Genomic DNA, 26,652 nt, shown 5'->3' on the forward strand with positions numbered 1-26,652 from the left:
GCCCACCTCATGGCTCTGTACCCACCCCATAGCTCTGTACCCACCCCATGGCTCTGTACCCACCCCATAGCTCTGTACCTACCCCATGGCTCTGCACCCACCCCATAGCTCTGCGCCCACCCCATAGCTCTGTACCCACCCCATAGCTCTGTGCCCACCCCATGGCTCTGTACCCACCCCATGGCTCTGTACCCACCCCATAGCTCTGTACCCACCCCATAGCTCTGTGCCTACCCCATGGCTCTGTACCCACCCCATGGCTCTGTGCCCACCCCATAGCTCTGTACCTGCCCCATGGCTCTGTGCCCACCCCATAGCTCTGTGCCTGCCCCATGGCTCTGTACCCACCCCATGGCTCTGTGCCCACCCCATAGCTCTGTACCTGCCCCATGGCTCCACACCAGCAGCAGCTTTTTCCTCAGCTCCTCAGGTCCTACTGCAGCAGCCTTGCCCCCCCCAGCCTTGTCCCCACCAGCCTTGCTCCCCCCCAGCCAGGGCCTGCTGCTAAAGCTCCTTTCTGCTGGGCCAAGGAGTGAAACTCCTGGGAGCTGAGGGAGGGAGGAGGGAGAGAGCCTGGAGGAGAGAGCAGAGAGCTGAGTGGTGGCACAAAGGTGCTGGCTGCAGGACACCTCAGTGCCAGCTGAAGGGCTGCTCCTAGCAGCCCAAGGGTCCTGGTTCCACAGACTCCCAGAACACACCCAGCTGGCAGAGCCCTCCCAGCTCACCCAGCCCGGCCCTGACCCAGCGCTGCAGGCTCAGCACCAAACCATGGCCCCCAGCACAGGGCCACACACTGCTGGACCCCCCCAAGGATGCTGCCTGCAGCACTGCCCTGGGCAGCCCATTCCAAGGTCTGGGAACCCTTCCAGGGCAGAAATATTTCCTGAGCTCCAGCCTGAGCCTGCTCTGGGGCAGCCTGGAACCATTCCCCCTGCTCCTGTCTCCTGCACCAAAGCTGATCTTGTCCCTAGAAAAGGCTGAGATACTTCACATGGTGGCACTGGGCACCTCCATGAGCCATGGACCTCTAGAGCCCTTTGTGCCCTGTTCCAGCCTCTTTTCACCCTCCTTGGCAGCCCTGAGGGCTGTTTGCTCTCCCTGGTGCTGTCCCCCAAGCTCCCTCCTCCTCACCCTGCCCTCCCAGCTCCCTGGAGACAGCAGGCAGCAGCTCCTCGGGTTACAGCAGATGTAAGCCCAAGGGGCAGCTGCAGAGGGGGCTGCAGCCGCTGCACTCCACCTGCCTGGGCCCAGGCCCCCCGGGAGGCACCGCTGAGCTTAGCTCTGCCCAGAGCCTTCTGCCAGGAGCTGCCAGGACCTGGCTCCGGCTCTGCCCTCTCGCTGCCTTCGGCGCTCGGGGCTGGGAGCTGGAGCTGCCTTGCAGCCCCCCAGGCTCTGCCCTCGCAGGAACCTCCTCTGCAAACAGGCACTCGCAGGTCCTTGCTGCAAGGCACAGAAACTCTTTGCTCTTGTTTTGAAGCCCAGGCCCCTGTGGCACTCCGCAGGGCTGAGCCCTGCCTGCCCGGGGGAGTTGCTCTGCCAGCTCAGCCTGCAGGGATGTTAAGGATAATGAACTCCCAATAACCCCTGGGCGCCTCCGCAGGCTGCAGGACCTCGCAGCAAACAGCCTGGAGCTGATCTGAGAGCAGCTTTAACTCTTCCTAAAAGGGGCAGAAGGGCACAAACCTCTCCACTGCCGCCGATGCTCAGCCCCTTCGTGGTCGAATCCCTAACTGGGGCTTTGGAAGTGATGTGGGAGGGAGCTACCGGCCCCAGGAGCTGCCAGCCCCAGCTCAGTCTGCAGCCAGGACCCTTGGTCTGCCAGGTCTCAGCTGGCACTGAAGTGTCCTGCAGCCAGCACCTTTGTGCCACCGCTGAGCTCTGCTCTCCAGGCTGTCTCCAGAAGCCCTCTCTGGGCTCTCTCCCTCCTCACTCTCAGCTTGGTCTCTTGTCCCCCTGCTGCCCTCCTGATTTTGCCAGCTCTGGCACAACCTCCTTAAGCCCCCCCCCCAGATCTCCTGGGTCCTGCCAGCTGGGCAAGACTCAGCCTGTGCTGTGCCTAAGCAGCTGCTGCCCCTCTCTTGCAGTACATCACCTCCAGCAACAACAACACTCCCATCCAGGGCTTCTACATCTACTACAGGCCCACGGACAGCGACAACGACAGCGACTACAAGAGGGACGTGGTGGAAGGTAGGGCTGGGGGCAGGGCAGCACTGAGCTGTGGTGACACAGGACAGCAGTGAGCTGTCGTGACAGAGGACAGCTCTGAGCCATGGTGGGGCAGGACAGCTCTGAGCCCTGGTGGGACAGGACAGCCCTGAGCCCTGGTGGGGCAGGACAGCTCTGAGCCCTGGTGGGACAGGACAGCTCTGAGCAATAGTGGGACAGGACAGCTCTGAGCAATAGTGGGACAGGACAGCTCTGAGCAATAGTGGGACAGGACAGCTCTGAGCCCTGGTGGGACAGGACAGCTCTGAGCAATAGTGGGACAGGACAGCTCTGAGCCATGGTGGGACAGGACAGCTCTGAGCAATAGTGGGACAGGACAGCTCTGAGCCATGGTGGGACAGGACAGCTCTGAGCAATAGTGGGGCAGGACAGCTCTGTGCAATAGTGGGACAGGACAGCTCTGAGCCATGGTGGGACAGGACAGCTCTGAGCAATAGTGGGACAGGACAGCTCTGAGCCATGGTGGGACAGGACAGCTCTGAGCAATAGTGGCACAGGACAGCTCTGAGCCACGGTGGGACAGGACAGCTCTGAGCCCTGGTGGGGCAGGTCATGGTGGCTGTGCTGCTGTGACATGCAAAGGGCAGTTCTCAGCCTCAGCCTTTCCAACATCTGCCAGCAGAAGCAGGCTCAGCTCCACCACGTCCCAGTTCTGCCCACACAGGAACTCATTTGCTCTCCGTGGCAGCAGGAGCAGTAAATGGGTTGGGCTTGGCCTGTTCTGCTGCAGATCCCTCCTGGAGGTGCATTGGGACTGGTGTAGTGTCAGGAGAAAGCAGCACAGAGCTTGCAGCCAGGGTGGGAGCATCTGCACAGGCAGCCACTTGTGTGCAGACACAGCCATGGGTTGTCTGGTGGGAAAAGCCCTTTGAGGTCCTCTAGCCCAACCCTTCTCTGGCACTGCCAAAGCTGTGGGGCTCAGTTATGGCCCTCAGCACCACAGCTCTGCCTCATGGAAACCCCTCCAGGGATGGGCATTGAACCACCTGCTTGGGCAGCCTGGGGCAGGCTTTGAGAACCCTTTTAGTGAAGTTTCTTCTCATGTCCAACCTAAACCTCCCCTGGGGCAACCTGGGGACATTTCCTCATGTCCTGTTCCCTGGCAGCAGAGCCCAGCCCCAGCTGGCTGCAGGCTCCTGGCAGGGAGCTGCAGAGAGCAATGAGGTCTCCTCTCAGCCTCCTCTGCTCCACGCTCAGCACCCCCAGCTCCCTCAGCTGCCCCTCCCCAGCCCTCTTCTCCAGACCCTTCCCCACCTTTGCTGCCCTTCTCTGGCCCTGCTCCAGCTCCTCAGTGTCCTCCTGGCACTCAGGGCCCACAGCTGAACCCAGCACTCAAGGGGTGGCCTCAGCAGTGCCCAGCCCAGGGGCACAATCCCTGCCCTGCTCCTGCTGCCCACACCACTGCTGAGCCAGGCCAGGCTGCTGCTGCCCTTCTTGCCCACCTGGGCACCCCCTGGCTCCCCTTCAGCTGCTGCCACCCAGCACCCCCAGGGCCTTTCCTGCTGGCCACTTTCCAGCCACTCTGCCCCTGCTTATCCTCTACCAGAGGTTTTCCACTTAATGTGTAATTGCCTTCTCCTTCTCCTTCTCCTTCTCCTTCTCCTTCTCCTTCTCTTTCTGTACCATGCTCCACTAAATCAGCCTTTTCAGGGGCAAACCCATGCAGAGCTCCATCCAGTGGAGGCAGGGCTGGGAGCTTTGATGTGTCTGAAGGTGGCTTTGCTCTAAGTCACTTTGTGTTCCTGTTCTGCTCATCGCTTTTGCTCTTTGTTTCTCCTCTTTGCTCTGGCTCTCTGCTTCTGCTCTGGAGATAGGTAGGTTCAGGCTGGAGGTGAGGAGGAAGTTGTTGAGCAGGAGAGTGGTGAGAGGCTGGAATGGGTTGCCCAGGGAGGTGGTTGAGGCCCCATGGCTGGAGGTGTTTGAGGCCAGGCTGGCTGAGGCTGTGTGCAGCCTGCTCTAGGGTAGGGTGCCCCTGGGCGTGGCAGGGAGGTTGGCACTGCCTGCTCCTTGTGCTCCCTTCCAGCCCTGACTGGTTCTATGGGTCTGTGATTCTCTCTGCTTCTGCTCTCTGCCTCTCTCTGCTCTTTTTCTCTGCTGCTTCTCTCTGCTCCTGCTCTCTGCAGTTGCTCCTTACTCCCCCCCTTCTCTCCTGGCTCAGAATCAATCTGTCTGTTTTCTGACAGGGATCTTACCTCGCCGGGCCCGCAGGAGCTGGGGCAGTGCTGCGATGCCTGCCTGAGCTCAGCTCTTGCCCCGGGCTTTGCTCGGCGTTTCCTGCTGGCTCTGGTCCGGAGCCACCTGAGCCCCGCAGGACGCAGGGGCCTTGGGCTTTGCTTTAGCCTCATAAACGCAGCTCTGGGCAAAATCAGATGTTGTGTAAAGCCCAAACCCCTCAGCTCCCTGCAGCCCACCCTGCTGGGCTGCACTGCCGCCGTGCCAGGCTCCTGCAGCCCGAACGTGCAGGGGAACTGCAGGCTGCTGGCGGCTCTGGAGATGTTTCCCCTCGCTAATGGTGCAGGCAGAGGACAGTTAAAGTGCCTCTGCTGCTGCCAGTCCGGCTAATGGGTTCAAGAGGAAACCTAAAACCTGGAGCAGTAATTACCAAAAGGAATGCTTGGGGGTGGGGGTGCCGGGAACACCGACCTGGAATCTCGGGAAAGGCTGCAGGCAGAGGGCAGAGCCTGCTCAGGCTCCCAGCAGGGCTGGGCTGCCCCTGCCTGGGATGCTCAGTGTGAAGGAGCAGAGCTCAGCCCTTGCTGTCTGTTCCCTCCTGAAGCAAATGGGGTCCTGCTGGCTGCCTCCAGTGAGGAGTGAGCTCAGACCATGCCAGGTGTCTCTTCATTAAGAGGGATGGGACCCTCCTGAGCACCTCCAGATTGGCTTTTTCCAGCCCCGAGCCTAGGTTTAGGTCTTGGGGAGGCTGGGAGAGTGTCCAGGTGCCAGCCCCGCCGAGCCTCAGCTGTGTAGCACTCAGGAGGTGGTGTGGCAGCCCCCGAGGAGCAGGGGGCAGCTGGGGGGGGTTTCTGCAGCAGGGAGCTCAAACAGTTAATGAAACTGCTGCGGAGAAGCAGGAGCAGCGGCCCCGGGGGGCTGTTTACGGGAATTTGTCACAGGGCTGTGAAAGTACAAAGCAGAGCTGATTTATACCCCGGGGCTGGGTGCTGCGGGGGGGTCTGCTGGAGTGCTGGCCCCCGGCCAGGCGGCACGAACCCGCCCCGGCACAGCAGGCTGGGGGCGCAGCCCTGAGGGGCAGCCTCCTCCTGCTTGGTGCTCCGCAGAGCCCAGGGTGGAGGGTTGGCAGCTTTGATGGGGCTGGGTGAGGCAGCTGAGTGCCCCCTGGGCTGGCCCATACCTGGCACGTCCATGGGCTTGCAGGCAGGGAGAGGGTCCTGGCACCGGGAGGGCTTTCCCTCTCCCGAGGGTACTTTGCCTCTGTCCCACTCTGCCCTTGCTATTTCCCCTGCTCATTGTAAGCCCTTCAAGTACCTGAGCACTTCCCTGAGTGCTGCCATCGGCTCTGGGCCCTGAGTGCCAGAAGGACACTGAGGAGCTGGAGCAGGGCCAGAGAAGCGCAGCAAAGGTGGGGAAGGGTCTGGAGAAGAGGGCTGGGGAGGGGCAGCTGAGGGAGCTGGGGGTGCTGAGCGTGGAGCAGAGGAGGCTGAGAGGAGACCTCATTGCTCTCTGCAGCTCCCTGCCAGGAGCCTGCAGCCAGCTGGGGCTGGGCTCTGCTGCCAAGGAACAAGGGACAGGAGGAGAGGAAATGGCCTCAGGCTGCCCCAGGGGAGGTTCAGGTTGGACGAGGAGAAACTTCTGTTGAAAGGGTTCTGAAGCCCTGGCCCAGGCTGCCCACAGAGGTGGTTGAGTGCCCACCCCTGAGGGGCTCCCCAGAGGCAGAGCTGTGGTGCTGAGGGCCGTGGCTGAGGCCCAGCCTTGGCAGAGCCAGAGAAGGGTTGGGCTGGAGGATCTTGAAGGTCTTTTCCAACCCAAACTGATTCTGTGATGCATCCTCCAGAGCCCACCCTGGAGCCCTCCCTGCAGCAGGCTGATGGCCACAGCACAGAGCTGCTGCTGGGGCCTGGGTGCAGTGACCTCTGCCTTCTGCAGAGCTTTACACACCAGTGGACAATACTGAACTCTGCTCTGCACCCTCCCAGGCTCGTCTGAGAACCTGTTCTGCATGGGGCTTAGGGCTCAGAGGAGTCCTTAAGTGGTCAGTGAAGGCTTTGGCGCCGCATCTGGGAGCAGTGCTGAGGCCCCCAGGCGCCTGGCTCTGGCTGCTGGGAGGGAGGTGCAGTGGATTGGTTTTCTCCTCCCCAGGCACCAAGCAGTGGCACCTGATCAGCCACCTGCAGCCAGAAACCTCCTACGACATCAAAATGCAGTGCTACAACGAGGGGGGCGAGAGCGAGTACAGCAACGTCATGATCTGCGAGACCAAAGGTGGGCCTGGGGCACACAGCCCCCAGCTGGGGGCTGCAGCCATCGCTGGTGTTCGGGCTGGGACACAGGACACCCCCTCCCTGCTGGGTCTGGGGCAGGAAACACCCTCGGTGCTGAGTCAGGGCAGGAAACATCTTTGTGTTGGGTCTGGGGCAGGGAACATCCTTGGTGCTGAGACAGGGCAGGAAACATCTTTGTGTTGGGTCTGGGGCAGGAAACACCCTCGGTGCTGAGACAGGGCAGGAAACATCTTTGTGTTGGGTCTGGGGCAGGGAACATCCTTGGTGCTGAGGTTGGGGCACAAAACATCCCCTCCCTGCTGGGTCTGGGGCACAGAGCCTCCAGCCTGATGGGTGTGGGGCACAAAGCATCCCCTCCCTGCTGGGTCTGGGGCACAGAGCCTCCAGCCTGATGGGTGTGGGGCACAAAGCATCCCCTCCCTGCTGGGTCTGGGGCAGGAAACATCTCTCCCTGTGGAGTTTGGGGCAGAGCATCAATCCTGATAAATCTGGGGGACCAAACATCCTCTCCCTGTTGAGCTTGGGGTACAAAACATCCTTGGTGCTGAGTTTGGGGCAGAAAACAGCCCCAGTGTTGGGCTTGAGGCAGAGAACAGCCTTCCTGTTGAGTCTGGGGTATGAAACATCCTCTCCCTGTTGAGTTTTGGGGCATGAAATGTCCTTTACCCATTGAGTTTGGGGCACAAAAGGTCCTCCCTGTGGAGTTTGGGGCACCAAACATCCTCAGTGATGAGTTTTAGGCACCAGACACCCTCTCCCTGCTGAGTTTTGGGCACCAAACATCCTCTCCCTGCAGAGTTTGGGGCACAAAACATCCTCAGTGATAAGTTTTGGGCACCAGACACCCTCTCCCTGCAGAGTTTTGGGCACCAGTCACCCTCTCCTGCTGCGTTTGTGGCACCAAACATCCTCTCCCTGCAGAGTTTTGGGCACCAGACACCCTCTCCTGCTAAGTTTTGGGCACCAAACATCCTCTCCCTGCAGAGTTTTGGGCACCAGACACCCTCTCCTGCTAAGTTTTGGGCACCAAACATCCTCTCCCTGCAGAGTTTTGGGCACCAGTCACCCTCTCCTGCTGCGTTTGTGGCACCAAACATCCTCTCCCTGCAGAGTTTTGGGCACCAGTCACCCTCTCCTGCTGAGTTGGTGGCACCGAACCTGCTCGGTGCTGCGCTCAGGGCGCCGAGGCTGCCCGGTGCGGGCTCAGGGCAGCAAACATTCCCCTGCTGAGCTTTCCCTCGCAGCCGCAGGAGAGGGATTCTCTGGAATGTTTCAGGGGTTGTTTTGTCTCCCGGAGCTGGGATTGTTTGGAGCAGATGGAAGCTGATCCCTGCGCTCCCCAGCAAGGCTCCGGGGGGGCCCTGCAGATCGCCGCGGCCCCGCAGGGAGCTTCGCTGCCTTGGCTGGAGGTTTTCTTTCCCCTCCCGGCTCTGCTGATAGCTTCTCCCCAGGGGCAGCCTTGGTGCCGGAGCTGCCAGCGCAGAGCCCTGTGCCCGCTTGTGCCCTGGGGGCTCGGGGGGGGCTTGTCCGAGTGCAGAGCTTGGCTGGGGGGATGCTGCCTGCCTGCCCCCGACCCCTCCTGCCTCTGGCTCCGGCTGGGAGCGCTGCTCTGCAAGTGGCAGCCAGGCTGCCCTGCAAGGCATTCCTGGCTCCTTCCACCCCTGGGCACAGGGAAAGCTTTGAGGGGAAAACTCAGACAGAAAACTTCAAGTGCAGGGCTCTGGGAAAGTGCTTTTGAGAGGAGAAAAAGCCCTGGAAGCGTCACAGGGTTTGGAGGAAGGGCTGGGGGCTGCAGGGTTGGGACCCCTGCTCAGCCCTCCCTGGACCAGATGGCATCTGACACTGGTGGCATTTCATGGAGGTGAGCCAGAGTGTGCCCAGGTGGCACCAGCAGCCTGGCTGGGAGCAGCAATAGTGTGGGCAGCAGGAGCAGGGCAGGGACTGTGCCCCTGGACTGGGGATGGGAGCAGGGAGCTGCAGAGAGCAATGAGGTCTCCTCTCAGCCTCCTCTGCTCCACGCTCAGCACCCCCAGCTCCCTCAGCTGCCCCTCCCCAGCCCTCTTCTCCAGACCCTTCCCCACCTTTGCTGCCCTTCTCTGGCCCTGCTCCAGCTCCTCAGTGTCCTCCTGGCACTCAGGGCCCACAGCTGAACCCAGCACTCAAGGGGTGGCCTCAGCAGTGCCCAGCCCAGGGGCACAATCCCTGCCCTGCTCCTGCTGCCCACACCACTGCTGAGCCAGGCCAGGCTGCTGCTGCCCTTCTTGCCACCTGGGCACCCCCTGGCTCCCCTTCAGCTGCTGCCACCCAGCACCCCCAGGGCCTTTCCTGCTGGGCACTTTCCAGCCACTCTGCCCCAGCCTGGAGCCCTCCTGGGGCTGCTGTGCCCCAAGGGCAGGACCCAGCCCTGGGCCTTGCTGAACCTCATCCCATTGCCCTTGGCCCATCCCTGCAGCCTGGCCTGGTCCCTCTGCAGAGCCTCCAACCCTGCAGCAGAGCACAGCCACCCAGCTTGGTGCCATCTGCACACTGCCTGGGGGAGCCTCAGTGCCCTCAGCCAGAGCATTGCTGAAGAGATTAGAGAGACCTGGCCCAGCACTGAGCCCTGGGGAGCACCACCTGTGGTTGGCACCCACTGGAGCTGCCTCCACTGGCACCACTCTCTGGGCTGCCCATCAGAGGATCTTCCCCCAGGGAAGCCAGCCCTGAGCAGCAGTTGAGACCTTTGGGTCCTGGTAGGCTCAAGGAATGGAAGGGACCTGCAAAGCTCCCCCAGCCCAACCCCTGCAGCCAGCAGCGACCTCTGCCCTGGAGCAGGTTGCCCACAGCCCAGAACCTGCTCCTGCCCCTGCTCACAGCCAACCTCCTCCTTGCCTCTGCTCCCCCTGCAGTCAAACGCTCGCCGGGGGCCTCCGAGTACCCCTCCAAGGAGCTCAGCACTCCCCCGAGCGCCCCCGAGCGGCCGGGGGGCGGCGGCGCAGGCGGTGCCCGCAGCGGGGACATGCTCTACCTGATCGTGGGCTGCGTGCTGGGCGTCATGGTCCTCATCCTCATCGCCTTCATCGCCATGTGCCTGTGGAGGAGCCGCCAGCAGGGCGCCACGCACAGTGAGTCGGCCTGGGCTGGCTGGGCACTGCCCTGCCAGGGGTGCAGGAGGGGACCTCAGAGCTCACCCAGCCCCAGCCCCCTGCCATGGGCAGGGCAACTCCCACTGGAACAGGTTGCCCAAAGCCTCATCCAGCCTGGTCCTGGACACCTCTGGGCACTGCTGCCTCATGCTCAGTCACTGCTGACCAACACCCCCAGGGCCCTCTCCAGGTTGCAGCTTTCTAACCACACATGCCCAGGGCCAGAGCTCCCTGTGGGGCTGTGACCCCCTCCCCGTTTCCATGCCAAGCACTTGGGCATTGCAGAGAGTTTAGGAGAGCTGTAGACAGAGGGAGAAGTTTCTTCTGCCCCCGGGAGATGCTCATCTGCCTCCTCCTTCCACAGAGTACGACCCTCCTGGCTACCTCTGCCAAGGGGCAGAGCTGAGCGGGCAGCTGATGGAGTACAGCAGCCTGCCTGGCACCAGCCTGGTCAATGGCAGCATCCACAGCAGCTTCCTCACCAACGGAGCCCTCAGCAACGGCTGCCCACATGCCCACCACAAGGCTGGCAGCGGAGTGAACGGGCTGGGGAACGGAGCTGGGCTGTACCCTGGGCACAGCAGCTCCCTGCCCAGCACACACCTGGACTACGAACACCCCCAGCAGCTGGTGAAGGTAAGCTGAGCACAGCAGCACTGCTCTCGGTGGGGAGGCACCTTCCAAAGCCACCCAGCACAGCCCCCTGCGGCCCCCAGGGACACCCCCAGCCAGGGCAGGCTGCTCACAGCCCCACACACCCTGCCCTGCAGTGCTGCCAGCCAGGGGCAGCTCCCAGCTCTCTGGGCAGCCTGGCACAGGCTCTCCACACCCTCAGTGCCAAACACTTCTCCCTTCTCTCCACTCTCAAGCTCCCTCTTGCACTTCCAACCCCTCCCCCCTTGGCCTGGCCCAACAGCTCCTGCTCCACACTCTGTGCCCAGCTTGCTTCAAGCCCTGCAAGGCCACCAGAAGGGCTCCCTGGAGCCTTCCCTGCTGCAGGCTGCCCGAGGCCACCTCTGCCAGCCTGGGCTGCCAGCAGAGCCCTGCCAGCCCTGCTGTGGCCTCCTCTGGCCCTGCTGCAGCAGGTCCCTGTCTGTGCTGTGCTGAGGGCTCCAGAGCTGCCCCAGCACTGCAGGGGGGTCTCAGCAGGCACAGCAGAGGGGCAGAATCCCCTCCCTGCCCCTGCTGCCCACCCTGCTGGGGACCAGCCCAGGGCAGGCTGGGGCTGGGCTGGCAGCGCTCGGTGCTGGCTCCTGTCCAGCTCTGCACCCCCAGCACCCCCAAGTCCTTCTCCCCAGGGCTGCTCTCAGCCCTTCAGCCCCAGCCTGGGCTGCCACTGGAGGTTGTCCTGAGCAGCTGCAGGACCTGGGCCTTGCCCTTGTGACCCCCAGCAGGTTCACACAGCTGCACGTCTGCAGCTTGTCCAGGTCCCCCTGGATGGATCCCATCTCTGGGCTGTGTCTGCCTCACCACACAAGTTGGTGCCACCTGCAGAGGTGCTGAGGGTCCCCAGTCCCTCTGTCTGTGTTGCTGCTGAAGATGTTACCCAGCACTGGTCCCAGCACAGATCCCTGAGGGACACCTCAAGGCACTGAGATTTATCCAGAGGCTGCAGGAGCCAAGTGGGGGAAATGTCCTCTGATAGGAGCCAGTTCCTCTGAATTCCTCATCCCAGAGGAAGCAACTGGGCTGATATTCCTGCTGCAAACATCAGGGTTTCGTGGGAGGGTATCGGGTGACAGCAGGAATTCCACTTACTCTGGGAAATCTGCCTCCAGCCTCCTCCTCCCGGCAGCCTGGAGGCGCTGGGAAGGCGTCAGCGCCGGGCTGGGCTGCTCCAGCTCCCTCCAGATGGGATTGCTCAATCCTCGGCTTGAGGAGATTTAATTAGAGCTGCTCATTGCCCACATTTCCCCCCCACCTGTTTCAGATCTGTGGCTCCCAGGCAGTGCCCTCGCTGGGGCAGGGCAGCAGGGAGCTGGAGGCTGCAGGCTCCCGGGCGGCAGCAGTGCCCTTGGCTGCCCTTGGCCCTGGGCTGTGGTCCTGGGGCAGGCTCGGTGCAGCTTTCCTTGGGTTTGGGGGGGGTAAAATCAAGCCCAGAATTCGCAGCCAGCTGAATTTGGTGGTGCTGTGCAAACAAAGCCCCCCCGAGCCCCCGCGCCCCGGCCCGTGGTTGGCTGCCCCTGCTGCCTGTTTCCAGGGCAGAAGAATGATCTCATTATTGTCTCTGCAAACAGATGGCTCCATTCAGGCTCGCTCCGAGACTCCAAACTTTGAGCCTTGCCCAGGAAAACTGAAAGAGGGGGAAGGAAAAAAAGCAAAGGTTCAGAAGTCTGAGCAGAGCCAAGGCAGAGCCGCCCGGGAGGGGGAGAGAGCCCAGCCCCGGGGCCGTTGTTTGTGTTTGTAATTGGAGGCTGCAGAGCTGCAGCGAACAACAAATTAGCACTTGCACAGTAGCTGCCACTTCGGTTTGACTCCAGCTTGCAGGGCCACAGCTGCTGGTTCCTCACCTTCCCCTCTGCAGCTCCTGCGGGGGGGCTTGGAGCCAGCTGGGGGCTGAGCTCCTCTCACCTGCAGCAAGAGTCAGGATGAGAGGGGAAAAAAGGCTTTAAGTTGCACCAGGTTCAGGCTGGAGAAGAGGAACAATTTCCTCCCAGCAGGGATGCTCAGGCACTAAGCCGTCTGGGAAACGAAGGAGAAACTCTCCCAGAGCAGAAGCAGGGATCTGGAGAAGCTGCTGAGATGATGGCATCACAGAACAGTCTGCAGTGATCCTGCAGGGCCAAGGGCTGGGTCCTGCACCTGGGGCACAGCAGCCCCAGGAGGGCTCCAGGCTGGGGCAGAGTGGCTGGAAAGTGGCCAGCAGGAAAGGCCCTGGGGGTGCTGGGTGGCAGCAGCTGAAGGGGAGCCAGGGGGTGCCCAGGTGGGCAGCAGCAGCCTGGCCTGGCTCAGCAGTGCTGGTGGTGGAGTCTCCATCCCTGGAGGTGTTCCACAGCCCCATGGACGTGGTGCTGAGGGCAGTGTCTCTCAGCAGCAGTGCTGGGGGGGAGCTCAGGGTGGGCTGGAGGTGAGCATCTCAAAGGTCTCTTCCACCCAGCCTCAGCAGTTCTGTGATTGTCTCTTTGCTCTGCTCATCTACCACAAAAACTCCCTCCTGGGTTGCTTTCCAGAGCAGCCAACTCCACACCGAGGTTAGTTTGGGCTTTTCTGCACCTGTGGGTAACAAACTCTCCTCAAGTGCCCACCCAGCTTTGCAGGGCCTCAGAAAGGGAATCTCAGAATGGGTTGGGCTGGAAGAGACCTTAAAGCTCATCCAGCCCAAGCCCCTCTGCCATGGGCAGGGACTCCTCCCACCAGCACAGGTGGCTCAAGGCCTCGTCCAGCCTGGTCCTGAGCACCTCCAGGGAGGTTGTGGAGCACAGAGGCACAGAATGGGAGCTGTGCTCCACAGCCTCCCTGGGCAACCTGTGCCAGACTCTCCCCACCCTCACTCTCAGCAATCTCTTCCTCCTCTCCACTCTCCCTCTCCCCTCTCCCAGCTCAAATCCATTCTCCCTCCTCCAGGCACTCCCAGCCCTTGTCCAAAGTCCCTCCCCAGCTCTCCTGCAGCCCCTTCAGCACTGTCAGGCTGCTCAAAGTTCTCCCTGGAGCCTTCTCTTCTCCAGGCTGGGCAGCCCCAGCTCCCTCAGCCTGTCCTAACAGGAGGAGGTCTTGAAGGCTCCCCCATGAGAAGCTGGGGGTCACAGGGGTGCTTTGTCCCTCCTGTGCTCCTGTTCTGGGGGTCTCTGGGGTGGCAGCAGCACTCCTGGTGCGGGGAGCTCCTCCGTGCCTCCAGCTGGGACACTCAGTGCCACTCTCTCACTGCAGAGGGGTCTGGCTGGAGTTTGTTCCCTGCCTCCAGCTGGCAGGGCTGGGTTCGTGGTTCGATGTGATGCTCTGACAGGTCTCTTCCTGCCAAAATGATGCAGTTGTAGAAGGTGTGAGTCACAAAACTGGGACTGGCACTGGGCTGAGGCAGAGCAGAGGACAGGATGTGCTCATCCCGCGTGGGGCTCTTCAGTGTTTCACTGCTTGGGCTGAAGAAGAGAGCCAGGAGCTGGCCAGGATGGCAGTCAAGGCTAATGAGGCACTTCCTCAGAGCTCCCCAGGGCCTTGAGCAGCCTGGAACATGGAGGATAAGCCATTGGGATGAGTCCTGACCCTGGGGCACAACAACCCCAGGAGGGCCCCAGGCTGGGGCAGAGTGGCTGGAAAGTGGCCAGCAGGAAAGGCCCTGGGGGTGCTGGGTGGCAGCAGCTGAAGGGGAGCCAGGGGGTGCCCAGGTGGGCAAGAAGGGCAGCAGCAGCCTGGCCTGGCTCAGCAGTGGTGTGGGCAGCAGGAGCAGGGCAGGGATTGTGCCCCTGGGCTGGGCACTGCTGAGGCCACCCCTTGAGTGCTGGGTTCAGCTGTGGGCCCTGAGTGCCAGGAGGACACTGAGGAGCTGGAGCAGGGCCAGAGAAGGGCAGCAAAGGTGGGGAAGGGTCTGGAGAAGAGGGCTGGGGAGGGGCAGCTGAGGGAGCTGGGGGTGCTGAGCGTGGAGCAAAGGAGGCTGAGAGGAGACCTCATTGCTCTCTGCAGCTCCCTGCCAGGAGCCTGCAGCCAGCTGGGGCTGGGCTCTGCTGCCAGGGAACAGGACAAGAGGAAATGTCCCCAGGTTGCCCCAGGGGAGGTTTAGGTTGGACATGAGAAGAAAATTGTCACCTGAAAGGGTTCTCAAAGCCTGTCCCAGGCTGCCCAGGGAGGTGGTTCAATGCCCATCCCTGGAGGTGTGTCAGAATGGTGCTGGGGGCCAGGGCTGAGCCTCAGTCTTGGCAGAGCCAGAGAAGGGCTGGGCTGGAGGATCTCGAAGCTCGCTCCAAACCGAAGTGATTCTGTGGCTCTAAAGCTCCTCTGCTCCAGCCCTGCCCAGCCCAGGGACACCCTCCCATGGCTCTCCTGAGCCTTCCCAGAGCAGCCCTGCCCAGTGAGGCAGGTGTTAATCTGGGCACCTCTCCTGGCTCCTAAGGGCTGCTGCAGCCAAAACCAACAGCACCAAATCTCTCTGCCCCCGAGGCAGGGCTGGCCTCGGGCTCAGCCCATCTGTGCTAACAGCCAGAGCCTGGCACCGGGGCTGGCAGGAGCTTCCTAATGACAGCAATCAGAGCGAGGTGGGACCGGTGACATCAGCGCCCTGGGAGCAGCAGCTCGGCCCGGGGCTGCCACCAGCCCCACAGCACAGCCACAGCCTGCCTGGGCAGCCAGCCCCAGGCTGAGAGCAGGCAGTGACCCACAGGGGCTGAGCTGCAGGCGCTGGCACAGCCCAGCTGGGCACTGCTCCATGGCTCAGTGCTGTCCTGCACGGCCTGGGCACAGCCTGGGCATGAGCCAGGGGCTGGAGGGTGACAAGGAGGAGTGTGTTCAGTGAGCCCTGGGCAGGCTGCAGAGCTGGGGCAGAGCAACCTGAGGGAGGCCAAGCAGGGCAAGGGCAGGTCCTGGTCCTGGGCAGGAACAACCTCCTGCAGCAGCACAGCTGAGGGGGAGCTGCTGGGAAGCAGCTGCAAGGAGCAGGAGCTGGCAGTGCTGGGGGGCACAAGTGGGCAGGAGGCAGCAGTGTGGGCTGGGGGCCAAGGAGGCCAAAGGTGTGGTGGGGGGCATGGAGCAGAGTGTGGGCAGCAGGGCAAGGGAGGTTGTGCTGCCCTGTGCTGTGCCCTGCTGAGGCCACGTGTGCAGTGCTGGGCCCAGCTGTGTGGTGCCCAGGGGCAGAGGCAGGGCAGTGGTGCAGAGAGTGCCGTGGGGGCTGGGAAGCTGCTGAGGGGCCTGGAGCAGCTGTGTGAGGAGCAAAGGCTGAGAGCCCTGGGGCTGAGAGGCTGCAGGAGAGCAGCCCCAGAGGGCATCTGCTGAGTGCTCAGCAGCAAGAGCTGAAGGAGCTGTGGGGGGCAGGAGCCTGGGGCCAGGCTCTTGGCAGTGGTGGGCAGTGGCAGGCCAAGGGGCAAGGGGCAGAGAGTGGCAGGCAGGAGGCTGCCTGTGGAGAGGAGGAGAAAGTTGTTTGTGGTGAGGGTGCTGGAGCCTGGAGCAGGCTGCCCAGAGAGGCTGTGGAGTGTCCTTGTGTGAAGAGCTTCCAACCCCCCTGGCACTGTGCTGCTGGGCAGGCTGCTGGGGGTGCCCTGAAGTGGATGGTCCCCAGAGGTCCCTTCCCACCCAGCCGTGCCAAGGCTCCATGCTTTCACCCTGATCAGTCTCTCTCCTGCAGGGGGGTGGTCTGTACACGGCCGTGCCGCAGGCTGAGCCCTCGGAGTGCATCAACTGCAGGAACTGCCACAACAACAACAGGTGAGGGCAGGGCTGGGGCTGGGGCTGGAGGTGAGGCTGGGGCTGGGGCTGCCAGAGCAGAGTCCTACCCCTGCACGCAGGGCAGCTCGGTGCGGTGGCTTGGAGGAGTGATTGGCTGTGGGATGGAGTGAAAGGGGTGAGGGATGACGGAGGGGGTGGGCAGGGAGCTCTGGGATCATCCTGAGCCCTCCTGCTGAGCACTGCTGTGTGAGTGGAGCAGCAGAGACCCCAGCGTGGGGGTGTGCAGGGAGCTCTGTGTGACCCAGTGCAGGCCTGCCCTGGCCAGGCTGCCTCAGGCTCTGCTTCTTGCAGTGGCTGCAGTTAGGCTCCCGGAGCCCTTCAGGGCATTGCTCACTGCTCCCCTGGGCTCTCTCTCCTGGAAGTCCTCAGCTGCCTTCGGGGCTACATCTGGAGGAGCTGAGTTTCAGTCCAGCTGTGGTGGAGGGCAGGGAACATCATCATGGTTGACTTCTCTCAGTCTAACACAGAATAGGCTCCAAGTGCCTCCTGCCCCCCCTGCCGTGTGCTGCAGCCTGCTCCTGGGCAGCTCTTGTGCCACACTGCTCCCAGGGCAGAGCTGCAGCTTCCTCAGGGCCTCATGCTCTGGGTTTGGGGTGGGCTCTGTGGGAGCAGCCATCAAGATGCCCAAGCCTGGGCACCACTTGGAACGTGCTGTGTGTTTCATCCTGTGACCCAGAGCTTGCTTCCCATCTCCCAGATGTTTTCCTCTTTGATTGCTCTCCTTGCCCTCAGAAAGCAGGGAGAAGGTCTTCTGCCTCCCAGCTGGGCCTTCAGCAGGGTCCCAGCTCTGGGTTTTCACATCCCTGTTCTATATTTGACTGCTTGATGGAGAAACAAATTGTCCTCAGCAGCTGCCTGGCCCCAGAGGGGACCTCTGAGCTCCCTCTGGCAGGGCTGCGTGGGAGAGGAGCGGGGAGCAGAGGGACCTGCTGGGAGTTACCCCGGGCTGGGGGAGGAGCCCTGGTGGGTCACTGGTGGGTCACTGGTGGGTCACTGGTGGGTCTCTGGTGGGTCACTGGTGGGTCTCTGGTGGGTCAGTGCAGGAGGCAGTGGCAATTGGGAGCTGGAGTCTTTCCCTGACTTTGTTTCACCCTCTTGGGCTGGAGGTGACGTGGAGAGGGACTGAGCCTTGTGCCATCCTCAGTTATCAGCCATGGAATGGTTTGGGTGGGAAAAGACCCCCAAAGCTCACCCAGCACAGCCCCCTGCAGCCCCCAGGGACACCCCCAGCCAGAGCAGGCTGCTCACAGCCCCACACACCCTGCCCTGCAGTGCTGCCAGCCAGGGGCAGCTCCCAGCTCTCTGGGCAGCCTGGCACAGGCTCTCCACACCCTCAGTGCCAAACACTTCTCCCTTCTCTCCACTCTCAAGCTCCCTCTTGCACTTCCAACCCCTCCCCCCTTGGCCTGGCCCAACAGCTCCTGCTCCACACTCTGTGCCCAGCTTGCTTCAAGCCCTGCAAGGCCACCAGAAGGGCTCCCTGGAGCCTTCCCTGCTGCAGGCTGCCCGAGGCCACCTCTGCCAGCCTGGGCTGCCAGCAGAGCCCTGCCAGCCCTGCTGTGGCCTCCTCTGGCCCTGCTGCAGCAGGTCCCTGTCTGTGCTGTGCTGAGGGCTCCAGAGCTGCCCCAGCACTGCAGGGGGGGTCTCAGCAGGCACAGCAGAGGGGCAGAATCCCCTCCCTGCCCCTGTGCCCACCCTGCTGGGGACCAGCCCAGGGCAGGCTGGGGCTGGGCTGGCAGCGCTCGGTGCTGGCTCCTGTCCAGCTCTGCACCCCCAGCACCCCCAAGTCCTTCTCCCCAGGGCTGCTCTCAGCCCTTCAGCCCCAGCCTGGGCTGCCACTGGAGGTTGTCCTGAGCCAGCTGCCAGCCCTTGCCCGTGGCCTTGCTTAGGTTTAAGCCCCAGATTCCCACATGCCCACCCAAGGCCTGCAGCTGATGCTGCCCTGGGCCGAGTTCTGTGCTGGGCTGAGTGGTGCCCACCTGCTGCAGGTGCCAGTCCCTGGCTGCTCTCCATAGCAGCCACCCCAGTGCAGGTTGTGTTGTCACAGCAGTGAGATGCCTCAGTCCTGGCTCTAAAGCAGCCCTTGATGCTCTGATGGCTGCTCTTGGAGGTTTGCCAGGGGCAGGAGCTGCTGGCAGGGGGATGTGGTCCCCTGGCCAGAGCCCATGGGACAAGGTGGGTTAGGACTTAGAGCTGCTGAGTTTGTCCTTCTGGAGCCTTTGGCACTAATCCCTCTGGAGCCCTGCTGGCTGCAGAGGAGCTCTGTGGCTTCTCCTGGCAGATCAGCTTGGACACAGGCTGCAAACCAAGCAGTGCTGATCCTTTTCCCAGCCTTTTCCACCCAAATCCTGCAGGGGGGAACTCGCCAGGTCAGCTCTGGCTTGGTGGGGGTGCCAGGCTGGTTTCAGGTGGCTGCTCCTGCCCAAAGTGCTCTGCAGGGTGGCTGCTTCCCATGCCAGCATGGTCATTCCAGCTTCAAAAGCTGGGCTCTGGCTGAGCACAGCCAACCACACAAAGAGCTGCTCCCTCCTGGGGGAAGGCTTTGAAAGACCTCCCCCCAAAAACCCATGCAAAGCTGAACTCCTCTGAGGAGCTGACACCAAACCAATGCTGAACACAGGAGCAGAGCAAGCTCCTGCCAGGGCTGTTTGGAGAGCAGCTCTGTGCTGGGCACAGGTGAACCTCAGGAGGTGCAACAAGAGCAAGGGCAGAGTCCTGCAGCTGGGCTGGAGCAGTCCTCACTGCCAGTACAGGCTGAGGGAGGAGGTGAAAGAAGCAGCCCTGAGGGAAAGGGCTTGGGAATGCTGGTGGGGAGGGGCTGGGCAGGAGCCAGCAGTGGGCAGTGGCAGCAGAGAAGGCCAAGGGCAGCCTGGGCTGCACCCACAGCAGCGTGGGCAGAGCTGCAGAGAGGAGCTCCTGCCCCTCTGCTCTGCTCTGCTCTGGGCAGAGCTCAGCTGCAGGGCTGGGGCCAGCCATGGGCACCTCAGCACCAGAAGGACATGGACCTGCTGCAGAGGCTCCAGAGGAGGCCACAGAGGTGATGAGAGGCTGGAGCAGCTCTGCTGTGGGCACAGGCTGGGGGAGCTGAGGCTGTGCAGCCTGGAGAGGAGAAGGCTGCAGGCAGAGCTCAGAGCTGCTGCCAGCCCTGCAGGGGCTCCAAGCAGGCTGCAGAGGGACTGTGGCCAAAGGGCTGCAGGGACAGCACCAGGGGCAATGGTTTGGGAGCAGAGCAGAGCAGATTGAGGTTGGATGTGAGGAACAAGCTCTGCAGCAGGAGGCTGCTGGAAGCCTGCAACAGGTTGCCCAGGGAGGTGGTTGAGGCCCCAGGCCTGGAGATGTCCCAGGTGAGGCTGGGCAGGGCTGTGGGCAGCCTGCTCTGGTGGAGCTGTCCCTGCTGGCTGCAGGGGGGGGGCTGGGGGTGCTGTGAGGTCCCTCCCAGCCCATTCTGTGATCCCTGTGACTCTGCAGTGACTTTGTGGTGTTTGGGTGCTGGAGGTGCCAGCCCCAGGGCAGCTGTGGCAGCCCAGGCACAAGTGGGGAGCCCAGGTGGGAAATGAAGCTCAGGACTGCTCCTGGGGTCACCCTGCCGCTGCTTGGGGGGGGTCCCCCTGGTCCTGTGTCTTGGCTTTGTGACTTGGCAGAGGGAGAGCTTCCCCCAGCAGCTGCTCTGGTTTGTGGATGGTTTGATGCCTTCTGAGTTCCTCCTGAGCTGAGGCCTCCAGGAGGAGCTCCAGAGGAGCTGCAGGAGAAGGCTCTCAAGGGTCTGGCTGCAACCACCACAGCCTCTTTCATGCAGTAGAAGTGGCCCAGGGCACCTGGGCAGGACCTTGCTGAGCTCCACCTTGCCCAGTTTTAAATCCAAGTGTTTGGTGCTGAGGATTCAGCTGCTGGAGAGGAATCAGCAGGGCTCAGGCTGGAAGGGAGCTCAAAGCTCATCTCCTCCAAGCCCCTGCCATGGGCCCAGACAGCTCTCAGCTGGACTCAGCTGCTCAAGGCCTTCAGCACCCCCAGGCAGGAGGCAGCCACAGCCTCCCTGGGCAGGCTCTCAGCACCCTCCTACTGCAGAGCTTCTGCCTCAGCTCCACTCTCAGCCTGCTCTGCCTCAGCTCCAAACCATTCCCCTTGGCCTGGCTCTGGCACCCTCAGCAGAAGTCTCTCTGCAGCCTTCCTGCAGGCTCCCTTCAGGCTCTGGCAGCAGCTCTGAGGTGCCCCTGGAGCCTCTCTGCAGGCTGCACCCCCCCAGCTCCCTCAGCCTGTGCTCACAGCAGAGCTGCTCCAGCCCTGGCAGCATCCTGGTGGCCTCCTCTGGCCTCTCTCCAGCAGCTCTGAGTCCTTCTCCTGCTGGGGCCAGCAGAGCTGGAGGCAGGGCTGGAGGTGAGCTCTGAGCAGAGCAGAGCCCAGGGGCAGGATGCCCTCTCCTGCCCTCTGCCCACCCTGCTCTGGCTGCAGCCAGCACCCAGCTGCCTGCTGGGCTGCAGGAGGGCACTGCTGGCTCCTGGGCAGCTGCTCAGCACCAACACCCCCAAGGCTCTTTCTTCAGGGCTGCTCTCAGCCCTCTGCCTCCAGCCTGGATCAGGCCTGGGATTGGCCTGTCCCAGCTGCAGGACCTTGCACTGTGACCACTTGCTGCTGGCACTGGGTCATGTTTCCAGCTTGTCAAGAGCCTTCTGGGTGCTCTCCTTGCCCTCAAGTGAGTCCAGCAGCACCCAGCCTGGTGTCAGCAGCAGCTTGCTGAGGAGCTCTGGGCCCAGCACAGAGTCCTGAGGAGCTCCATGGGCACTGCTCTGCAGCTGAGCTGCTGCTCACAGCCCCTCGGGTGTGAGTGAGCTGAAGGCTGCTGAGGCAGCTGCAGATGCCACAGGGCTCTGTGTCTGCTCAGGGCCTGCTCCTGCTCTGTTTGGGGCTGATTCCCTTGGCTGGAGCAAGGCTTTAGCTTCATGGCAGTTCCACAGCCTTAATAGGGCCACAGGAGCTGGGCCCCGGGGGTTATATTTAGCAGATTGTGAACGTTCCTCTGCACCTCCTCCCTGCTGATAGCTCCTCCTGGATGCCTCCTGTTTGCTTGCCAAGGCTCCTCAGCAGGCTGCTGAGCTCTCAAACCTGAGCTCATTTCTTGGCAGGGAACCCTTGTTTGTGGAGCTGCCTTGGTGGAGAAACGGACTCCTGACTCAGGTTCACCAGGTCACATTAGATGGCAGTGAGCAGCTTGCTTGTGCCAGTGCCAGCCTGGTGGGGCTGGAAGGGACCTCTGGGGATGCCCCAGCCCAAGCCCCTCCAGCAGGGCACCCCCAGCAGCTTGCCCAGCAGCACAGTGCCAGGGGGGTTGGAAGCTCTCCACACAAGGACACTCCACAGCCTCTCTGGGCAGCCTGCTCCAGGCTCCAGCACCCTCACCACAAACAACTTTCTCCTCCTCTCCACAGGCAGCCTCCTGCCTGCCACTCTCTGCCCCTTGCCCCTTGGCCTGCCACTGCCCACCACTGCCAAGAGCCTGGCCCCAGGCTCCTGCCCCCCACAGCTCCTTCAGCTCTTGCTGCTGAGCACTCAGCAGATGCCCTCTGGGGCTGCTCTCCTGCAGCCTCTCAGCCCCAGGGCTCTCAGCCTCTGCTCCTCACACAGCTGCTCCAGGCCCCTCAGCAGCTTCCCAGCCCCCACTGCACTCTCTGCACCACTGCCCTGCCTCTGCCCCTGGGCACCACACAGCTGGGCTCAGCACTGCACACGTGGCCTCAGCAGGGCACAGCACAGGGCAGCACAACCTCCCTTGCCCTGCTGCCCACACTCTGCTCCATGCCCCCCACCACACCTTTGGCCTCCTTGGCCCCCAGCCCACACTGCTGCCTCCTGCCCACTTGTGCCCCCCAGCACTGCCAGCTCCTGCTCCTTGCAGCTGCTTCCCAGCAGCTCCCCCTCAGCTGTGCTGCTGCAGGAGGTTGTTCCTGCCCAGGGCCAGGACCTGCACTTGTCCTGCTTGGCCTCCCTCAGGTTGCTCTGCCCCAGCTCTGCAGCCTGCCCAGGGCTCCCTGGGTGCCAGCACAGCCTGAGGGCTCTCAGCCACTGCTGCCTTCATCCAGCTCAGGACTGGTCTCTTCCCACAGGAAAATAGTGACAGAAGAGAGGGATGGGCTCAAGCTGGCACTGGGCAGGTTTAGAGTGGATGCCACCCAGCAGAGAGATCTGGCACAGGACTGAGCTGCCCAGGGAGGTGCTGCAGCCACCACCCCTGCCTGTGCTGGGCTGTGGTGCTTGGGGCTGTGGCCAGGGTGCACCTTGCAGAGCAGGGATCTGGGTTGGGTTGGTCACCCTGAGGGCTTTTCCCACCAGAATGCTGCTGTGGTTTTGGACCAGACTGGACCCAGCCCTGACCCCTGGGGCACACCACAAGCTCCAGGCCTCCACCTGGATCCTGTCTCACTGCTCACAACCCTCTGAGCTGTGTCCTTCAGCAGCTCTCAGCACACCTCACTGCACACTCACCCAACGCCCAGCTCCTGAGCCTCCCCAGTTGCTCCTTGGGGTGCTGTCGTTCACTCCACCCTCCTCCTGTCCGGGCTGAGCTGCAGTAGCTGTGCCCTGCCCCTGGGGCTGCCTGGCAGCTGCCACAGTGCCTGGCTGCGGCTGCTGCCCAGGGGAGCTGCAGGTCTGAGTCGCCTTCGGTTTCTGCCCCCTGCAGGTGCTTCACCAAAGCCAACGGCACTTTGGGCAGCGCTGCCCTGCCCCTCCTGCCCCTCGCAGCACCTTACCAGCAGGATGGGTTGGAGATGAAGCCTCTCAACCACCACCTGATGGTGGCCATGTGCTTGGCCTCCACCGTGCCAGAGTGCAGCGCCAGGCTGGAGGAGGACAGCAAGGAGAGGGCAGAGCAGCCCCCAGCACAGCACCCCTGCTGCCAGGGCAGGAGCCAGCTCCCTGAGGGTGACACAGATGGTAAGGGTCTGCTGGTGGGACCAGAGTGGGAGGGATGGTGACAACCCCTCAGGCTGTGCTGGCACCCAGGGAGCCCTGGGCAGGATGCAGAGCTGGGGCAGAGCAACCTGAGGGAGGTCAGGCAGGGCAAGGGCAGGTCCTGGCCCTGGGCAGGAACAACCTCCTGCAGCAGCACAGCTGAGGGGGAGCTGCTGGAGCAGGGCTTGGGCTGGAGGATCCCCAGAGGACCCTTCCCACTCCTCACCCTGGGCTCTGCTGCTCTGCTCACAACCCCCCCCAACATTTCTCTTCTTTTCCAGGTGACTCCTGTGTGCACTCAGAGACCTCCAACCACATTCTGAGCTGGAGCCCTCTCATTCTGCAGCCTCTCTCCAAGGACTGTAGGCAAAATCCAGGCTGGAGCTCATCTGGAGTCACCTTCAGAGGTCCAGAGGACCTTCAGCAGCCGCAGGAGACCTGAGCCAGAGCCCCCAGGGAGCGCCAGGAGTGCAGAGCTGCTGCCAGGGAGTGCAGGAGGGATGGGAACTGTCAGAGCCACTATTTATTGCCGTGGAGCAGTGCCAGAGGAGTGCATCTCGGGGTTAAATGTTGCCTTTTTATACTCTTGATGCCTTCAAACTCCTTTTTTCCCCTGCTCTCTGTCCCCACCCCCAGCATGGACCTGGCCCTGGGCTGTTAGCTCCCACCAGAGCCAAAAGGAGTCTCAGCAGAGGAAAGGAGGGGACAGCCCCAGCCTGGTGGCCACCAGCACCAGAGGTGCTTCCCAGGAGCCTGAGCCAGGGGACTTTGGCCACTGGGGCTGGTGTGGAGAGCCAATGGCTGCCTCCTGCCCAGCAGCTGGGGCTGGTGGTGCTGAAACCTATCCACAGCTCCTTGGGAGTCTCCAGGGGGAGGTAAGGAATGAAGTGAGAAGTAAGAAAACAAACAACAAAGTTAAGAGCAAATTAAAGAAGAAAACAGACCAGAAGGAAGCTCTTTGGCTGTGTCCTGCAGCACAGCTGGAGGAGCAGAGCTTGGTTCAGTGGCTCCTGAGGTTGTGCTGCCCTGTGCTGTGCCCTGCTGAGGCCACCTGTGCAGTGCTGGGCCCAGCTGTGTGGTGCCCAGGGGCAGAGGCAGGGCAGTGGTGCAGAGAGTGCAGTGGGGGCTGGGAAGCTGCTGAGGGGCCTGGAGCAGCTGTGTGAGGAGCAAAGGCTGAGAGCCCTGGGGCTGAGAGGCTGCAGGAGAGCAGCCCCAGAGGGCATCTGCTGAGTGCTCAGCAGCAAGAGCTGAAGGAGCTGTGGGGGGCAGGAGCCTGGGGCCAGGCTCTTGGCAGTGGTGGGCAGTGGCAGGCCAAGGGGCAAGGGGCAGAGAGTGGCAGGCAGGAGGCTGCCTGTGGAGAGGAGGAGAAAGTTGTTTGTTGTGAGGGTGCTGGAGCCTGGAGCAGGCTGCCCAGAGAGGCTGTGGAGTGTCCTTGTGTGGAGAGCTTCCAACCCCCCTGGCACTGTGCTGCTGGGCAAGCTGCTGGGGGTGCCCTGCTGGAGGGGCTTGGGCTGGGGCATCCCCAGAGCTCCCTTCCCATCCCCCACCAGCTGGGTCCTGTCTCAGCCTCCTGTCTGCAGCCCATGGGGGCCCATCCAGCCTGGCTCACCCTTCCCACTCACAGAAGGCAAAATCCACTTCAGCTGCACTTTTACCTCCCCAGCCTGAGGCAGTTGTAATCTGAGTCTGACCCAGAGCAGCTCCCAGCAGGGCAGCTCCCAGCAGCCCCACACTGCCAGAGCTGCTCCTGCCCCTGGGGGACAGCCCCATGCAGGTGCTGCAGCCTTCCCCGGGGAGTTTGTGACGGGTTTGGGGTTTTGGGTTGGGGTTTTTTGCCTTTCCCAATTGAATCAGGTTAAATAAACCTTCTGCTTGTAAAGCACAGCAAAGCTCCCCCCAGGAATGAGGTAAATCACAGTTTGGGCCTCCTCAGGGGGACAAATCTGCAGCCTTCTCTTCATGGGGATGATTTTTTCCCAGCCAAGGCTGTCGGTGGGGCAGGGAGGGAGGAATTGGTGCTGGCCAGGCTGGAGCTGCTGCAGAGCCCTGGGACAGCCAAGGTGCTGCAGGTGCAGGCAGCTGCTTGGCCAAAAAGGGAATAATTTGCCCCAAAAGGAGGGAGATTTTTGTTCCAGGGAGAGAGATTTACCCTGAAGGGGGCAGTTACCCCCAAAGGAGAGGGATTTACCCTAATTACTTCCATACAAGAGCAGTGACTGCCCCCAAAAGAGAGTGATTTCAGCCCAAAAAAGAGCAATTGCCCCCAAAGGGGAATTATTGCCCCCAAAGAGGAGAGATTTGCCCCCCGACAAGGCAGAACTGCCCCCAGAGAGCAGAGGTTGCCCTCGCAGGGAGCAGTTTCCCCCAAAGCAGAGAGATCCCTATCAGAGGAAGGGTCTCGGCAGGGAGCAGAGACCCCTGCCCAGGAAGCACCTTTGGCTGAGCTACTCTGGCCGCGGCAGCTCCCGGGGCTCTCCTCTCCTCTCCTCTCCTCTCCTCTCCTCTCCTCTCCTCTCCTCTCCTCTCCTCTCCTCTCCTCTCCTCTCCTCTCCTCTCCTCTCCTCTCCTCTCCTCTCCTCTCCTCTCCTCTCCTCTCCTCTCCTCTCCTCTCCTCTCCTCTCCTCTCCTCTCCTCTCCTCTCCTCTCCTCTCCTCTCCTCTCCTCTCCTCTCCTCTCCTCTCCTCTCCTCTCCTCTCCTCTCCTCTCCTCTCCTCTCCTCTCCTCTCCTCTCCTCTCCTCTCCTCTCCTCTCCTCTCCTCTCCTCTCCTCTCCTCTCCTCTCCTCTCCTCTCCTCTCCTCTCCTCTCCTCTCCTCTCCTCTCCTCTCCTCTCCTCTCCTCTCCTCTCCTCTCCTCTCCTCTCCTCTCCTCTCCTCTCCTCTCCTCTCCTCTCCTCTCCTCTCCTCTCCTCTCCTCTCCTCTCCTCTCCTCTCCTCTCCTCTCCTCTCCTCTCCTCTCCTCTCCTCTCCTCTCCTCTCCTCTCCTCTCCTCTCCTCTCCTCTCCTCTCCTCTCCTCTCCTCTCCTCTCCTCTCCTCTCCTCTCCTCTCCTCTCCTCTCCTCTCCTCTCCTCTCCTCTCCTCTCCTCTCCTCTCCTCTCCTCTCCTCTCCTCTCCTCTCCTCTCCTCTCCTCTCCTCTCCTCTCCTCTCCTCTCCTCTCCTCTCCTCTCCTCTCCTCTCCTCTCCTCTCCTCTCCTCTCCTCTCCTCTCCTCTCCTCTCCTCTCCTCTCCTCTCCTCTCCTCTCCTCTCCTCTCCTCTCCTCTCCTCTCCTCTCCTCTCCTCTCCTCTCCTCTCCTCTCCTCTCCTCTCCTCTCCTCTCCTCTCCTCTCCTCTCCTCTCCTCTCCTCTCCTCTCCTCTCCTCTCCTCTCCTCTCCTCTCCTCTCCTCTCCTCTCCATGTTCGGGTTCCCAGCCAGAGCTGCTGGGTACTGAAGCTTCCCCCAGCACCCTGAGCACTTCGGCTGCTGCCTGCCCCAGAGCTGCTGCTGGACCCTGGAGCTCCCTGGGATCTTCCTCTGCTCTCCCAAG

The 26,652-nt window shown here is 62.3% G+C and overlaps 1 protein-coding gene across 2 annotated transcripts in view; it reads left to right on the forward strand.

The window, feature by feature from the left end:
- Positions 1-23,716, forward strand: part of CDON (cell adhesion associated, oncogene regulated) — a 73,405-nt gene extending 49,689 nt beyond the window's left edge. For both annotated transcript variants that reach the window (XM_064173306.1, XM_064173307.1), the window contains 7 exons: positions 2,085-2,190; positions 6,547-6,669; positions 9,578-9,793; positions 10,179-10,450; positions 16,083-16,162; positions 22,857-23,110; positions 23,410-23,716. In XM_064173306.1, the coding sequence (XP_064029376.1) occupies positions 2,085-2,190; positions 6,547-6,669; positions 9,578-9,793; positions 10,179-10,450; positions 16,083-16,162; positions 22,857-23,110; positions 23,410-23,570 (1,212 nt within the window). In that variant the 3' untranslated portion in view covers positions 23,571-23,716. The remainder of the gene's footprint in view (positions 1-2,084; positions 2,191-6,546; positions 6,670-9,577; positions 9,794-10,178; positions 10,451-16,082; positions 16,163-22,856; positions 23,111-23,409) is intronic.
- The last annotated feature ends 2,936 nt before the right edge of the window (positions 23,717-26,652 follow it).

Source organism: Pogoniulus pusillus, chromosome 38 (assembly GCF_015220805.1).
Source record: "Pogoniulus pusillus isolate bPogPus1 chromosome 38, bPogPus1.pri, whole genome shotgun sequence".
NCBI classification, from domain to species: domain Eukaryota; kingdom Metazoa; phylum Chordata; class Aves; order Piciformes; family Lybiidae; genus Pogoniulus; species Pogoniulus pusillus.